Source organism: Pyrus communis, chromosome 17 (assembly GCF_041283825.1).
Source record: "Pyrus communis isolate YQ-2024b chromosome 17, ASM4128382v1, whole genome shotgun sequence".
Lineage (NCBI taxonomy): Eukaryota > Viridiplantae > Streptophyta > Magnoliopsida > Rosales > Rosaceae > Pyrus > Pyrus communis.
The window spans coordinates 12276164-12294442 of record NC_142581.1 but is presented as its reverse complement, the minus strand read 5'-3'; the positions used below and the strand labels follow the sequence as shown (position 1 = coordinate 12294442).

The 18279-nt window shown below is 34.9% G+C and overlaps 1 protein-coding gene across 2 annotated transcripts; it reads right to left on the bottom strand.

Annotated features, from left to right (window-relative positions):
* Nucleotides 1–4839: 4839 nt before the first annotated feature.
* Nucleotides 4840–14132, bottom strand: LOC137708369 (homeobox-DDT domain protein RLT3). 2 transcript variants are annotated; one of them, XM_068447425.2, is made up of 17 exons: nt 13727–14132; nt 13029–13391; nt 12538–12596; nt 12057–12428; nt 11877–11939; nt 11587–11797; nt 11366–11466; nt 10256–10342; nt 10046–10177; nt 9427–9567; nt 8794–8916; nt 8216–8674; nt 7237–7650; nt 6521–7132; nt 5824–5928; nt 5521–5740; nt 4840–5442 (listed from the first exon to the last, which is right to left on the bottom strand). In XM_068447425.2, the coding sequence occupies exons 1-17, from the start codon at nt 13788–13790 to the stop codon at nt 5420–5422; spliced, it is 3549 nt and encodes a 1182-aa protein (XP_068303526.2). In that variant the 5' UTR covers nt 13791–14132; the 3' UTR covers nt 4840–5419. The 2 variants fall into 2 exon arrangements, with proteins under 2 accessions (XP_068303526.2, XP_088545368.1); XM_088689242.1 differs by having other exon boundaries at nt 8216–8539; nt 13727–14130.
* Nucleotides 14133–18279: the final 4147 nt, after the last annotated feature.

The following is an 18279-nucleotide window of genomic DNA, read 5'->3' as shown; positions in this document are numbered from 1 at the left end:
TTGTGGTATCCATTAGTGTAAATATTTCAAATTGAAGATCGAATTCATTCATTGTATTCATATAGGGTCAAGAAGTGTAGCTGTAAAAAATCATCAAAATCGAAGTTAAAATAACCGTTAAATCGTGATTTTTCGTTTATAACCGTTGAAAAGTTTTGTCTCTTTACTTGATCTCTGAATGTTTGTTTTTTGCAATTTTTGGCATATGCGATCTCGAAGCATATATAAATAAGTTTGACGGTTGGATCGTTGAAATTAGTTTCGTAGGATGCGTATCCCATCAAAACAATAGATTCACTAACACTTAAGCGTTTATTTATACTTTCATCAAGTATAATATAAGATTTTGTGGTATCCACTAATGTAAATATTTTAAATTGAAGATCGAATTCATTCATTGTATTCATATAGGGTCAATGAGTGTAGCTATAAAAAATCATCAAAATCGGAGTTAAAATAACCGTTAAATCGTGATTTTTCATTTATAACCGTCGAAAAGTTTTGTCTCATTACTTGATCTCTGAATGTTTGTTTTTTTCAATTTTTGGTGTATGCGATCTTGAAGCATATATAAACAAGTTTGACGGTTGGATCGTTGACATTAGTTTCGTAGGAAGCGTATCCCATCAAAACGATAGATTCACTAACACTTGAGAGTTTATTTATATTTTCATCAAGTATAACATAAGATTTTGTGGTATCCACTAGTGTAAATATTTTAAATTGAAGATCGAATTCATTCATTGTATTCATATAGGGTCAAGGAGTGTAGCTGGAAAAAATCATCAAAATTAGAGTTAAAATAACCGTTAAATCATGATTTTTCGTTTATAACCGTTGAAAAGTTTTGTCTCGTTACTTGATCTCTAAATGTTTGTTTTTTTCAATTTTTGGCGTATGCGATCTCGAAGCATATATAAACAAGTTTGACGGTTAGATCGTTGAAATTAGTTTCGTAGGATGCATATCCTATCAAAACGATAGATTCACTAAGACTTAAGAGTTTATTTATACTTTCATTAAGTATAACATAAGATTTTGTGGTGTCCACTAGTATAAATATTTTAAATTGAAGATCGAATTCATTCATTGTATTCATACAGGGTCAAGGAGTGTAGCTGTAAAAAATCATCAAAATTGGAGTTAAAATAACCGTTAAATCGTGATTTTTCGTTTATAACCGTCAAAATTTTTTGTATCGTTACTTGATCTCTGAATGTTTGTTTTTTGCAATTTTTGGTGTATGCGATATCGAAGCATATATAAACAAGTTTGACGGTTGGATCGTTGAAATTAGTTCTGTAAGATGCGTATCCCATCAAAATGATAAATTCACTAATACTTGAGAGTTTATTTATACTTTTATCAAGTATAACATAAGATTTTGTGGTATCACCAATGTAAATATTTTAAATTGAAGATCGAATTCATTCATTATATTCATACAGGGTCAAAGAGTATAGCTGTAAAAAATCATCAAAATCAGAGTTAAAACAACCGTTAAATTGTGATTTTTCGTTTATAACCGTTGAAAAGTTTTGTCTCGTTTCTTGATCTCTGAATATTTTTTTTTTTTGCAAATTTTGGCGTATGCGATCTCGAAGTATATATAAACAAGTTTGACAGTTGGATCATTGAAATTTGTTTCATAGGATGCGTATCCCATCAAAACGATACATTAACTAACACTTAGAGTTTCTTTGGGTTAAATATTATGCGGGAAATGGATGGATATAGGCTGCAAAATTTCCCAAACATTAGGCGGGAAATGGATGAAACTCTTGAAATATTAGGCGGGAAATTAATTATTATAATTTTTTTATGTGTTTGGTATTTTTATATTACTTGATATTTTTATTTTTAATGTGTTTTATGATTTTTAATCTCAATCTTTGCCTATAATATACTATAAAAATAAATAAATAAATAAAACTTAAAATTTAAAGTTTATATAGAATAATAATTAATAAACAATATATACATATTCATTATATCTATTGCATTTTATAGTAAGTTTTTTTTAGTAGTTTAAAAAATTAAAATCATCAAAATAGCATTTTTCTTATCGTGTTGAAACAGGTTACCCGCGTGTCACTCTCGTGTAAACTTGTTAAGGACCCGTTATTAACGGGTTATTATCGTGTGACCCGATAATGACCCGATTAGTTATCGTGTTGACCCGAAACCCGTTATTTTCGTGTCGTTTACGTGTCGTGTTAACGGGTCGTGTAAGAAATTGCCAGGTCTAATCCAAAGGCAAGAAAAGAACTTAATATAGACTTAACTCATCTATGAACAATCCTGATAAACCAAGGAGTCGAAATGACTTGTGGCGCAAGTAAACAATGAACTAAACAACCAATAAAACAATATGGTGAATAAAAAAGAACAATGGCACGCTCAGACTTATATTAGCTTTGATTGTGAGCCTCAAGACCTAACAAAGGCCCACAAAGGCACCATTCAAACTAATAACAAACTTATATTGCAGAAGACCAAGCACCAAACTTTGCTCGACAGGCAAGACAAAGGAAGTTATGCAAGGGACAAATCTAGCCTGAACAGCAGTATAGGGACATGTTGTAGAACAATCAGTGAGGAATATCATCTAAACAAAGTCTCTAATTGTGTGACTGACAAATTTTTATTGCATAAATTTCATAATCAAAAGTGTTCATCTTATTAATTATCTAAATAATGTCTCTAAAAAAATCAATCAATAATTTAGTCATTTATAAGGCTTGGTTGTTGTTTGAATATTATAATGATGATAAAAGATAATAGTGGAGATGAATGTTGCCTTTGCACCACGGCGTAAGTTCAAACCCTATCGGCTCCTAACCTAACAATTCTATCATTTGACAAAAAAAATAATAATATAAATAAATAAATAAAATAGACATAACAACTAACAGCCTAACATGTATTAAATACTGGTGTGGTGGTGCCCCATTTCCGTTTTATGTGCCCCAGTATCTCATTTTTATACATACATATTTGATGCTTTCACTTTTCTTTTAAATTCACTATGAATTTCATAAGATGTTTGAAAAATATTTCCTATTTACACTTGTAATCATTTGAACTTTCATTTATAACCTCAAATTCACAATTATTGAATATATATATATATATAATAAATTTATTTAAATCCGTTTAGTCCAGCTAGGCTCCAGCCCTGCCGTCTGACTAGCTCCTAACGTCTTTTAAAACCTTGATTTTTGAACAGTAAAAAAACGTTAATCACAATTAGATAAACAAAATGGTGTACCCATGAGGTGAACACAAATATTGTTAATAATTTGAAATTGCAATGGAAGAGAGCTTCGACAAAGGGTATATGGTAGTTGCAGTGTTTGAAATTTCTTCGATATTATCGATATTTTCATGAATATATACGAAAAATCAGAAAAAAAATATGAAAAGGGGTTGAAGTCTAAACTTTACCACATATTGGGGAAACTCCTAATTTAGGCTAAAATTGACAGATTTCATCGATCCTTCTTGCACATTGCTTAAATATCAAGGAACTTTTATATTTCGTCCAAAGCAGTGTTTGACATTCCTTAAAATTTCATTTTAAATTTTCACTATTTCCATAAAAAACAACCGATATCGGTATTGATATTCGATATATCCATCGATATTATCACAAATTTGTATATCGATATTTTTACAGAGACCGATATTTTAAACACTAGGTAGATGACACAAGAGTGAGAAAGATCCCATACCTTAAATCACTTTCTTCATATGGATGGCCAATTTAAATTCAATGATCCGAATACTAGGCCTGGCCATTTTTGACACAATCCGTTAACCCAACACGACACAAAATTAACAAGTTTCCGGATCGACACAATAACGAATTAGGTCATTATCAAGTAACCCGATAAGCACCTGTTAAGATAACAGGTCGATCAAGTATACACGTGGGTAGCCTGTTACACAATAAAAAAAATATTAATTTAATAATTATGTGTGTGTGTGTGTGTGTGTATTATATTATATTTAGAAAATTGATGACTGTTTGAGTAGCTGAGGTTTAATCTCGGCCGTCCAATGTTTTTCTCAGCCCTAAATCAGACTCTCATTCGAAGGCTCAAACTGAAGCGACCATCCTTTCTCACTCTAACTGAACTCTCGAATCTCAGTCTCAAACCTCAACTCAGGACAACCACGAGTCCATGACCACCATCTCCAGTCTCCCTCCACCACGCCACTGTCACCACATACGTCCTAGTAACCTATTACCAGTCGATTTGCTACTTTTGTCTCCGATTCTCTTTCTCTAGATCGAGCGAATCGCGGGGTAATTGTTGATTCTTTCGAATTACTTTTAAAATATAGGGTTTTGCTTCGAATTAAGATTGGTTCCGTTTCTTTAATTTGGGATTTTTCGTTTCTGGGGTTTGTGAAAATTGGGGTTTTTCGTTTCGATTTGGTTTTCAAAGTAATATTTATGTGGCAATGTACTATGTGCAAATTTAGAAATAAAAAAACAAAAAAAATTCTTAATGTGTTTTAACAAGATGACCCGACCTATTAAGAACCCGTTAAGATAACAAGTGCGACACGATACAACCCGTTAAGATAGCAGATGTTCTACGAAAACGACAGGAACACGACAAACACGGCCCCTTTGCCAGGCCTACCTAATACAATCCGAATCCAATAATCTTCTGACTAACAAATGAACCAAATATGAATTAGGTCTATCCGATCTCTTTACAAGTTAGAACACAACCTGCCAATCGAGCAACAAAAATGAAGCAAATCCAAGCACAATTTCTCAACTGAAAATGCAGGCATAAATGATGCCACTCTTTTTCCTGCACATTGGACTAATACAATATAAATAGATGATTAAATAATAAAGAAATACAAATTCCACCAAACCAACAAGCTTTTGGCAGCAAATTGGATTGCTTGGCATACTATTCACCTACAATTGCATACATAAGAATATCATAAAGATCACTTTCAACTCTTCTAAACTTACACTAAAATGTAAAAAACTAAAAATATTTTGTTTCCTTTACAGCAATGTACATTGGTGACATTTTATTCCTCTTTTCATAAACTAGGAACAAGCACGCATGGACAAAATCTGAATCTTCCACAAAGACAGCGGCAATATTCCAGAGGAAGGTTCCGTAATATAAACTTGGATGGATTCAATGTGCAAGTTTCCGTAATGCTGAACATCTAATGACTCGATATAGCCGTGCATGGCAACAAAAGAGAACTTAAAAGCCAGGCTTCATAGGAAGTACCATGATTGGTAGCCTGCAACAATGTTACCAATCTGGCAGTGGTTGTCCTAGAGCAAGTACAGTGGATACATAAATGCTCCTCAATCTGTCAAAAAATGCGGGGTTGAATTTGCATTTGCATAATCTCCTGAAAAAAGGCGGGGCTATTGCTTTGGAGCATGCTTCCCTGAAGTACAAAGAAGTATTTCAGACAACGGGATTTTCAATATATACACAATTGTAAGTCACTATATTCATCTGTTACCTCTGATACTAATTTCTTTCCTTTTCTCAGAATGGGCTCTTTCCAAGAACGGAGAAATTAAGGCATCTAATTTTACCAACCAAAGTGCAACTGCAGATGATGTGTGCGGCATACATGCAAAGGACGCAATGAGTTCTTCAGCAAAATTACAAGAACCTTGCACAATATTGCATTCATACAGGCGGTCCTCATTGATGGCACCCACAAAGTCCGCAAGAACCTGCAGGAATAAACAATAAAGAAGCTGCTGGTTCAGACTAAATAATAAACAAAGATAATGTTGAAAAGTGAAAGGTAGGAAACCTGCAAGAGCTCAGACAAAGATGAGGTACGTCTGAGCCGTTTCACCCATAACTTATGAGCAGATTTTTTCCAAGCACCCAGCAAAGCATCTTCAGGCATGCCTGACTGCACGAAGCAGAGGGAGATGAAGATCAGCAAAGCACAGAAAAAAATTTAAGAGATTTGAAGCGTCTATAAATGTCTTCAATATATAATTTAGAAAACATGTTTTAAGCATCCGACAATCAAAATTTCAAGGCCAAAACACACCAAAGAATAACCCCATTATTATTTGTGGTTTAGCTACCAGAGGCCCAAACTAACCAGAGGGGGCAAGAAGATACTATTTGATCATTCTGCTCCATTTAGAGCACTATACATCTTCCTCAGCCCATTCTCAGTAACACAAGCTATAAATTACTCTTTTGGCCTTGTTCCCTGCCATCCCTTCACATACAATCTTATTGCACTTTAGCGAATAAGAAATCAGATTGTGTTTTCTTTTAAAAGAAAAGCTATTGGATTCGATTGCACAAATATCTGACAAGTCACATTCTAATTATCCAAGCCATATTCCTAGCTTGACCGTCAAATGAAGTCTTATTTTTCTCCAGTCTAGGAGTTAACTTTAATCTTTTTAACTCGAGACGTTTTCATTTCTCAACTACAACAACCATATAACAGAAAGTGCAAAGTTAAAATCCAAATGACAGGTTACCTCAATTGCATGCACTGCAGCTTTTAGTGATTGAATCTGTGATGAGAGGACCTTATGCTCAGGAAAAGTATCACTTGCTTCTTTCTCCTTACATGTGGCTACATGTATGGCATACCGTTCTTCCATATCAAAATGAAGCTCAAATGTTGTATGGCAAATTCTGCAGTGCTTTTCATCTCTCCAATACAAATCATGACAACTTTCACATCTATGAAGTGTATCAAAATAGGATCGTTTACCAAGTTTAACAGCATTAAGTTCTAGGTAAAAGAAATTCCATAACCATGAATCAAATGCTTGGATCCGTTTCCATTTCTGTTTCAGTTCTTCTCCCTTTTTCCTAACTTCAAGAACCACAGCTCCAGATGAAGATGGAGAATCATTTGCAGTTCCAGATAAGTTGTCTACCTCAGATACAGGTGAATAAGTGTCTTCTCTAACGTTATCCGGCACAGGTTGATCAGACTGCGCCAAGTTGTCAATTCTACCACTAGTTACCATTCTACTTGACATTGCCTGGCAGAGAAACGATATTCGTTTCTCCACAGATTCGATAAGAACAGCCTCTCGTTTACCCCTGTCATCCAAAACTGACAACAAGGCACACAAAGCCTGCATTTGGTTAAGCAAAAGCAAGTAAACGTTAGAACTTATACAAGGTTAGGCATCATGTACTATAATCACGTTGACTGTATAACAGAAGTTCAGATGAATACCTCTTCAGTATCAATAACCTGCCAGTGACCATCTTCTGAAGATTCAAAGTAAACCCTTCCATGGCCTGGGTCATATGCATTACAAGGGCCCAAGAAAAGCCAGTATCTATTGTATCTACGATCAGAACCCAAAAACACAGATTGCATTGGGTGTAAGTCAAACTGCACTTCTTTTTCTTTTCCATTTTTTCCTTCTGTGGAGGATCTCTCTTCAGAAAACTTTGAGATTGTTGCTGAAGAATCTATTGGGTGAAAATTTAATGTATTATCTTCTGTTGCATGACTCATCTGTCCTGCATGGACCCAGGTTGACCTTGGATCACTATGTTGGTTAGCGGATAACCTCTTAATTTTTCCTCCTGAACCAGAATGAAGGCTGCTAGGAATGCATTCAGCAACAGCATTTGTAGGATCCTACAAAAGAATAAGCACACTATGGTTATAACACTCAATTACAAGAAAAATGAGAGGTCATGATTAATCTGTGGAAAATTACTTAACTACCCTGCATGACACATGAGTTGAAAACTATAGGTACAATTGAAGCCCGTCTAGAAGTAAGAACACAGTGGGGAAACACATGATACAAAACAATAGCAACAACAACAAGAAGCTAGAAATTTCTTTACTTGTATTTTTAGAATAAACCTAAGAAGCTAGCACTAATGGCCCGTCAACTTTTCATTAGGGTCACAGATTTTCAACCCAAAAGATGGATCCAATTTGAAGGCAAGCACTAATAGGAATCAACATGAATGTTGTAACCACTATAACAACGATGGCTACTTGAATCTCATTCAATATTCAAATAATATTTACTGTCAAACAATTGTAAATCTAAGGTTGTTTGCACCATTATATAATATTATCTTACAAAGGGCAGCACAAGTTTCATTTAATAGGGTAACTTCATTGCAGGGGGAAAGAAATAAAAATAAAGAAAAGATTTCAGCGGCAATGCCAAGATTCTATAAATTACCTCCATCCTGAAACTGGATCCTGCACTAAGAAGATCAATTAGAGCTACAATTGCATTCACCTTTTCTTCAATGCTTAAATCTGAATATTCGCCTTCCATCAGTCCTAACAACCATACTTCACCTGGATGACTCTCATCGATTTCAGTGTGTACTGTCAGCATGCTATCTTTATTTCTACCATTGTTCGTATAAGTCAGTTTCCTAATTCTGGAATTTCTTGAATTCCAGCCAGAATCATCATCACTGCTACATGTACCACTGTCACAAAACTCGTCATCAACTGCTCCAGAGTCTTCGGTATCTGATTGGGATTCCTCAACTTCCTTTCCCAAAGAATTAATACGGACACGATATGTGGATGAGGAAATTTTCTCAAATAATGTAATATCACTTGAAAGAGTTGAACAAATTAAAGACTCTAGTTCCTCTATTTCGCTGGAAAGGTTCAATTCAGAAATCTTCAAAAGAAAAAAAAAAGTCCGTCACTAATTCAAGTGCAATGATGTGCTTGTTTGTTATCAACTTAACGATTAACACATAAGAAAGGTTAAGATAATAACATGTTTAAGAAACATACCTGTAATGACTTTGCCAACTCAGAAACTTTCAACCCATGAATTCCTTGCTCTAGCAGAACTCTAAACAATTCGCCCTTCAAAGTACCAGGACGTAAACCATACTTCACCATAAGGCTCATTTCCTAGATAACAGAAGATTAAACAAGTTTCATGTGTATAGGTAGATTTATGCAATCAAAAAAATAAAAATAAAAATAAAAATAAAAAATATAAAAAAAAAATAAACTTTTTAACAGTATAACATAAACTACCACATGGAAGAGAATAACACCTCCATGGAATTTGTAAGCATTATAGCAAACAATGCTGTAGACAAGTGGAGGCAAATAAAAAATACGCTCAATGGATATTATTAAAAAGCGCAAAATACGAAATCATTTCCTTTAACATTGGTCTTCCCTCCAGTATGGCAACTGACCCTATCTAACTAGGGCTCTAGGTCAAGGTAAAAGGAGATTATCTGGGGTAATGACATGTAATAAATGACCACTGCCACTATGGCTCTGAACCCTCAAGGTTTTTGGTAATTAGCACATGTCGAGCATCTGTACCACTTAACTTGTGGAATACACGTGTTGATTATAAATACATATTAGTTGAATCAACCATGGTAGTTAAATAGTTTTGAAAACCTTGCTAAGGGTGTCCCTTCGCATTGCACCTTGCTTTGAACCAAAACCAGCTGCAACTAGTACTTGGCGCAGTATTTCTGTCCATGTTAAAGGGTTTAGAGATCTCTTCCAGAATTGCAGAGTGGATTCGTGGTTTTCAACCTGCCAAATCATTTTATAAAGATGACAGTTGTTGAGTACTTGCATTCGATTCAAAATGAAATAACAATTAATTTAGGAGATCTAAAAGAGCTTGACAAAAACTATCTCTGAGATACTACAAAGAACAAGTAGATCTTCTTAAAGTGCATGAGGCTGGACAACTAATAGTTGATTATGATTTTGTTCAGAAGTTTTTTACTTTTTAATATGACGAATAAACATCTACTGAAAAGGAAAAGTAAGTTACAATCAAGGACGGACTAGAAATCCATCTATGCTTAAACATTCATACCAGAAAAATTACAAGAAAACCAGTATCATGCGGTCCTGCCCAATCATATAACTACTATCATGACAAATTTCACAATGTTGGCATGCAGTGGCATGTATGAACCCAAATAAAATGCATATGACATTACTGTAAATCAAATGATCTATCTGGAATCTGGACCACTATATACTGTTCCTTGTAACTCACCGAGTGAATAAATGCAAGAAAATTGCATGATTTGCTCAAATGAGGTATGGATCCACAGGAAAGCTCTGCTTCAACATTAGTTAGAAGAAGCTTCAGAAGGGCCACGTGAATTTTCCCAAGTAGCATGGAATCCTAAAGGGCATGGACAAAAGAAATAAGTTGAGCAAGTGGAAGACACTATAAATCTGATGTTGGATCAAAGATCAGAACCTTGTCATGAAATGCTTGAGCAAACTCGTCAATAGTGAAGGAGTTTATATCTACCATAATGGCATACGTATAAAGGAAATGGAAAACCTGCCCAAGAAAGTCAATCCAGAATATATTTTAGTATAATAACTTAACAAAATCTAGTAAACTGAATTCATGGCCCTTGGACACATCTACTAATAAACCCAATAAATAACAACAGCAACAATCTAGAGTAGAGCTTTAACACTACAGATCTTTTCATTTGCCAGTTTCCACAAAGAATAATAAATACTCATATCTCCATAATTTAACACAAATTTTCTAATCATACTGATCAGTTGTGAAAAAAGCTAATTAACTGTACACTTTTTAAGTTTTAAGACATAACCGTGGTAGCTTAGTAGTATTGTGTTATAAGCTGAAAGAAGGTCAAGATGAAGAATACATTCAATCATAGGCTCAGTGATGTATCTTGAATGGTTGAATAAATTCAACAGTCTCTAAAAATGTTCTTATATCTTGGCTAACTATAAAGATGAGATGAAAGAGAAAGAATGTTTTGAGACCATATTTATTAGTTATCTAAAGCCAAAAGACCAATGAATCCAAAAAACTAAGGAATGGTTATGAGCTATCACAACTTCACTCCCAAGAATAAAGGGGAGATCAATACTGAAAGGATACAAAATTCTCTCCTTTTTCCCTACCCCAGCCCTTCACAAATAAGTGTTCGCAAGAACTTTTGTTCATTAGCTAGTATCTAAAAGTCAATATGCCTAAAAGAGAGGTGTTAAATATGTGTAATGTGAAATTGTGAATACAGAGGCTTCTAACACACATTTGCGGTGGAAGTTGCTACTTGCTTAATTACATCTAATCCATATAGACTAAACCTAATTCTCTACAAGAATGATAGTAAGAGGAAAATCCTTTTGCAAAATGATCGAAGTGTGTTTAGAAATTGTGGAAAAACAGACCCCTGAAACATCATTCTGAACAAAATAGAACTAAAGTGTGACAACAAGCTACAAATTCCAACGGATGAAATGTATGACATCTTTCACTTACAATGTATCCTGTATTTGCAACTCAACAGAATCAAGTTGCAAGCAATTTGATATTATGTACCTTGAACAGTTTCTTGACAATCTCTGGAGAAGAATCCCAAGGTTGCATATCAAATGGTAGCTTCATCTTCACAGAATTTGGAGGAAACTTGGCCAGCAAATCTGAAATTACAGAAACTTCTTATTCGCATCAAAATAGTAAAATAGTATACGTGCAAACATATATTATACAGAATTCCATTTTAGATTGGAAAATTTGTTCAACTTTTCTTTCAAACCAACCTTTGCAAAGTAAGCATGCATGATCTCCATTAGTAAAATGATCTGAGCACCCCAGTGAATTTGGTCTTGCTTGTAATTCCCTTTGCTCCAGCTCCTCATCATCCACAAGCATTGCAATCTTATCCGAATGTTCTTGGGAACCTGTTCCTTCCAAAGCAAGTTCACATTTTTCTTTGCCTGGGAACTTCTGGTTCTCATTGTTAGCTTCCATCTGGTATCCAAAAGAAAACTGAACGGTATCAAAGCTGCTATCTAGAAACACAGATTCGCAATAACAACATTTTACTTGCCTCTCTTCTTTTGGCTAAACGCTTCCTCTTTTCTTGTAACTTATTTCGTACCCATCCCTGTTTCTGAAAAGGCAACAAACTGTCAAGACAACTTTCTAAAAGTAACCACTAAGATCTATCTTTAAGATGACATCCCAAAATCGTTGCTCAAATATCTCCAAGCAAGACAGTATGACTTACAGGACCACATTTTTTTGGTTGCAATCTTCTGTTCTGAGTTACTGGTTTTTGCAATACAGATGTTCGAATTAGTGACACACTGGGAACTTCACCATTGGCCAAACCCATTTCAATAGGAAAATCCCTAGCATTAGGATTGGTTGCCTGCCAAACCGTCATCAAACCTTTCCCAACACCATGTTTTTGTACTGGAGCACGCTTGTTGCGATCCTGATGATTCGTTATCAAACCTTTCCCAACACCATGTTTTTGTACTGGAGCACTCTTGTTGCAATCCTGATGATTCATCATAAAACCTTTCCCAACACCATGTTTTTTAACCGGAGCACTCGTGTTGCAATCGTGATGATTAATTACAGCATGCTTGATAACCTAATAAAAGTGAAAAGGGTAAGAATATATGTGGGACTGGTTATGGTGACTTAAATAGAAACAAGAAAATTATAAAAATTAAAGGCAGCAAAAAAAAACTATCCATTACCTTTCTCCTTTTAGTTGCTCTGTCGTTCTCTTTGCAAGGGGAAAGAAAATTTGGGGAATCTAAATGGAAATTACAATGTGAGTGAAACCTTCTTAAAGTATGTATCACATTAAGAGAAAATCTCTACAATTAGGAAAATAACATCACAAGGAACAGAGTGGAGAAAAATTCAATTGGCTACCGCAACAGGAATAAGAATTAACTCAGTGAAGAATAACACAAGGAAACTACCAAAACAATCTAATTCTGAATGACCTTAAAAATTACAAAACAACCATATGTCAAAAGAATTAGGCCTCTCCCCTAAAAATAAATCAAGAGAATGTTCTCATCAATAATCGAAAAACCTAATAAAAATTTTGTAACTGATGCATGGCATATTTTATAAACAAACTGAAAAGTAGAATATATATCAGATAGATGAAAATGTGAAACAAAAATGATTCATTTTTCCTATGATTTCTCAGACCAGAAAGTTTCTCGGTTCATACCTGGAGAATGGCAAAGTGCCCCAGAGGGAAGAGAGTCAAATTCCACACCAAGCGGAGGACCATCCTTACGGAACACCTTCTTTAGAATGTAGTCTGGAGTTAACAATTCCTGAATATGATTCCATTTCGTTCTTTCCTTCTTAGTAAGCAAACTTGTTTTCACGTATCTCGACGATGGAGGAGCTTTTGTTCTTGAGGGGCCGTGTTTATCTATCCTTGTAGCACCAGTTCCCAACTCACTGGTTCTATTTCCTCGCTTCTCTCTCCTCCTCTTCTCCACAAGCCAACCCCGAACCTGCTTGTAAGTCAATCCGAACGCAGCAGCATGGCATTCCATTGTCGTTCGTGATGGATACTTCTCCTCTGTATAAAATTAAAATATAAATAAACAAACAAAAAAAATACAAATATAGGGTTTAATTCTCTTGTGGTTAACACCAACGGTTTGCTATCATTCTGCAGAATCTATGGCACCAGATGCAACTACTTCCTGACCGGTTTCAAAAAATCGACACACAGAAGAGAAATTGCAGTTGATTATTCCAAATTTGAAACTCCAAATCAAGAAATGAAAATCTAAAATGCTAATTTCAATCAAAGAATCAATTGGGTAACTCAATTTCGAACCCAATACAGAAACAGAGATATAATAACAAAATTGAGCGAGAGAGGGGAGAGAGAGAGAGAGATTAGGATACCAGAGTAGAAGCTCTCGAGGGCTTCAACCTGCAATTGCGTTTTCTTCTTGATCTTCTCCATCATCTTTCCCTTCCTCTCCAACTTCTCGAAATCGCAGAAAATTATAGAAATTTCGCCACCATTTTCTAGAAGCAGCTGAAGTGCAGAAACCAAAAGTAGAAAAATGGGTGGGAGTTGTACAAGCTAGCAGAGTGGGACTGCCGCCGGCGATGTCGGAGCGTGAGCGGCGGTGCCGGAGTTGCAGAAAAATGGAGTTGGAAGAGTGAGCTCTGTAATCTGCATGCTTTGTCTGTAATTTTGTGCCAAAAAAGAAGAGGGGAGAAGCAGCAGATAATGAAATGGGCAAACTAACCACCATGTAGGGTTTTGGGTTTTACCAAAATAGTTATCTTCATCATATTTCTTGGGAAAGAATTACTTAATTAACTTAAATATTTATGTCATCATCATTTTTTGTTTTTTTTGTTTTTTGTTTTTTGTTTAGTTTCACTTTTTGGGTACAAGATTATGGATTGTCAAGGTTTGGACAAAGGAAGCGGTTTGCATTTGGAGTTTTGGATCATTGAAATGGGTTGGGCACCTTGGACAAACGAAGGAGTTTGCATTTTGTTTCATGTGGTTTTTGTAGCCCAGCCAACCCATTTATATGAACTTCCAGCCCATTAGAGCATTTCCAACCCATCCAATTGCTTGAGCAATTGGGTGATTGAATTCCCCAAAACACACAAAATCCTCTTCAGCCCACGCCCTCGGGCAATCCAATGGGCCCAAGACCAACTGACTGAGCAGTCGGGCAGGGATTGCCTAATCCAGGACATGAGCCTTGAGGTCTGTGTTAATCCAAATTTTAAAAATTCAAAAAATATAAAAATATAAAAATATTTGAAAAAGACTTTGTGACCACGTGGCAGAACCTGGCCTCTTGGATTGCAAAAACAAAATGTCATCCAGCGGTCCATATGAATTTTGTTTTAGTAAATTTTTTTTAGAAATATCAAAATATAGAAAAGTGTAAAAGAAATAATAATAATAATTTAAGAGAATATGAACCGTGGCGTGACCTGGATGGGGTTGTAATTTCAAATAATGACACACGGCATGACGAGATTAGTTAAAAGTCCTATTTGAAATTATGTTATTAATTTTTTTTAAAATATAATTTTTTTAATGCCAATTGCCCAGGCAATTCATTTATGAGATTAAAATGCACTCGAGCAATTACTATTCACTAAGACAATAATTGCCTTTGCCCAGTTGATGGGGCAATTACTGCCGTAGTGGGGTGGACTTGCTATATATATAGCATGTTGTTTGGGGCATTAGTGGACTAGGTATACCTTGAGTCCGGCTTGATTCACTTCACCTAAAAAGTGAAAATCGAACCAAATAAATGTGTTCTAATGATATTCTTCTTCACTTATAAGTGAAATTTCTGAAGTTCAAATCTCATGGAAAACTAATGAAAATGGCTTGAAAACTTTGAATTTTAATGATAAGGACAAAAATAAAGGGTAAAGTGAATAGTATCAGGATTAACTTTTAGTGTAAAAATGTAGTTTTTCGTTAAAGTGAACAGTACTGGGAGCTTTTCGTTAAAGTTCCCTTATTCGAAACCAATTTATTATTCTCACCCCTTAGTATAAATATATCGTTGTATTAAAATAAAAGAAAAAAATGAAATCAACTACCACAAAAGCCCAAAGTAAACACTTCGTCGCCAAAACGTTAAAATCTCAACCGTAACACCCAAATCAACACTTGTTCATCCAAAGAAACTCATGGAACCAAGACAATGATAGAAGAATGATGTTGGGGGTACTAGAACCCACACCTCTTCTACACACGCACCATCAAGAACCAATAAATAACTCGCATTATTCCGTAAAACCAATAAGTAAACTTACACGCGAAACGATGTGTTCATTCTATTAGAAAGGAACAGCATTTTGCATATGCAATTTCATAACTCGACACTTCTTTACAAACGATATCAGAAGTAAATAGAGATTCATTACGCCAATCAAGCTTGGCAAATTCATAACATGTCACTTCTTTGTAAGTGAGGATTCAAATTTAAGATTGGTATGATCACAACTCACACATCCCCTCAGAAAGGAGGTCGACGTTATATCTATCATCTGAGAAGTTGTCAACTTGTGTTTTCAAGTGTTACAAAAGCCTCGAGATGGTCATTCACTTTGGGACGACCAAGAAAATAGGTTAGACATGTGAAAGCACTAAATATTAGTGGACAAATATTGTGTAGAACAACACAATAATCCCAAAGAACCATTAGCTTTGTCTTGGGTTTAAATTTTAAGCAAGATTACAACCCTTTAAACGAATTATGTTTTCTGTGTACCTGAAATACAGACACGTGATGTTATTATTCTACTTAAATTATAACACTTAAATTTATTATTTATTTAATGTATTCTAAAAGCCAAACATGTGAACCATATATTATTTATTTAATGTTTCACCTCTTTAGCCAGGATGATTGAATTAGCAAGGATTATAATACCATGTGTCGGTGTGTTCAAGGACTAACTTAAATGAGACTAGAAGGGACTCATGTGGAGTATGCGCTTCCTTAGGCTAAGTAGTTTGAGTGTGATGCCTCTATATAAGAATTAGACAACTTGAGTTTGAAACCTATAATACAACTGTTACACTAGTGTGAGTTCAATATACTCATATCACACTCATGAGTCCAATATATTGGTATTACACTCAAAATTTCCACCCTCCTGTAAGAGTGTGAAACATATATGGGTTCACTATATTGGTATCGCACTCACTTTTTCTAGACTACTGCCAAACATTAGGGCCTCGTTTGGTACGTTTCACATTACTGACTATTTCAGTCAGATAGACTAATTTATACATTGGATAAGTACTGAATAATTAGTTGGCGTACTTACTATGTTCTAAACGTTTGGTTCTCTGTCAAATTAAGAGGTAGGACTCTACTTATAATTTTTAATTGGTTGTTTACTAATTTTAGAATAATAATTCATACTAGTATATGCCCACACACTTTTGTGAAATTTTTTGCTTTTGTTTTTAAAATTGAAGGAAAGAGGAAGAGATTGAGAGAGAACATGGGAGTAGGAAGAGGGAGAGATATTTGTTTTTTAATTTTTAATTTTTTAAATTAGAGATAATACAATCACTTATAGGTGAAACTAGAATAAAAAAATGCGAAATTTTGTTTTGAGAAATTACATCACTGTCCTTAACATTTTTGTTGTGATAGAAGACAAAAATATTTTTTCACTCTCTTTTGGTTGTGTTTAATTAATAAGAAAATGTAATTAAAAAAACTTGAAAATTTTGAGTTTTAACAATAAGGACAAAATAAAGGGTAAAGTGAATAGTACCATGATTGACTTTTTAGTGTAAAAATGTGGTTCGTTAAAATGAACAGTACCGGAAATTTTTCGTTAAAGTTCCATAATTAATATGTAGTTTATATAAAAGATCACAAATGTGTTTTTTTTTTTTTTTAAATAAAAAATAAAAAAACAAAAAACAAAAATGCTTGGACGAGATTTGGATGTTAAGGGTGCGTTTGTTACACCAGACTATCTTGGACTGGATTAATTTCTGAGACTAAGCTGGACTGGCTTAAAATAAACTAAACTAGACTAACTTGGTGAAGCGTTTGATACTGTGTCAGACTAAGAAATGGGATAATGAAAACAGTAAAAAGTGGACCGTATACAATCATAACAACAAAATTTCATACAACAACATCATATGCTAACTAACCTACAATCAAATCCTAAATTGAAAAATACGCAGGATAAGAAATTGCAAATTTACTCATAATCCACTCCAAAAGTTCGTTTTCTATAGAAACAAAACCAAAGATTTACATGCCCAATTTAAATCAAACCAAACAATAAATCCACATTGCCAATAAATTTCCCCTAAATCAAAAAGATAAAAAAATAAAAATAAAAATTGGGGGAAAAAATGGAAAGAAGCAAATCAGTCTATCAGACCTTTGTGTAATTGAGATCCTCCATCTCCGAATCAAACCTCCAACCGCGAGCCCACCATCGTCTCCTCATCCAACCTCTCTTCTCCGATGACCCACCCGTATCCCCTCCTCCAATCGACGTGAATGGCTATGTTGTCGGCAGTGAAGAGCTTTCTGTGGCAGACTCAGCTTCGCTTTCGTCCTTATAAAGTCAAAGAAGTGCGGAGCCAAAAACAAGTACATCTCGTCGATGATCGTCGCCATCGCCGTCGGTGGGGTGGTATAACGAGGTTGGTTGACCAGACCAGAACAAAGAAGCGAGGAGAACAACTAGACGAAGACGCAAACGGTCTTGGCAATCCAGTGCTTATTGGGGGGTCTCGCTAAGACCTTCTAACGAAGGACTTAGTCAGGACGAGTTGGCTATAATCTCATTAAATCTATTCCTGCGTGTAACAAACACGATTTTGGATTAATAGATAGTCCAGTCTAGTCCAAGAAGATTTAGTGAAGGCAAACAAGCACACCCTAATTACTTTATAAACATCGCCAAGACTGTCCGGC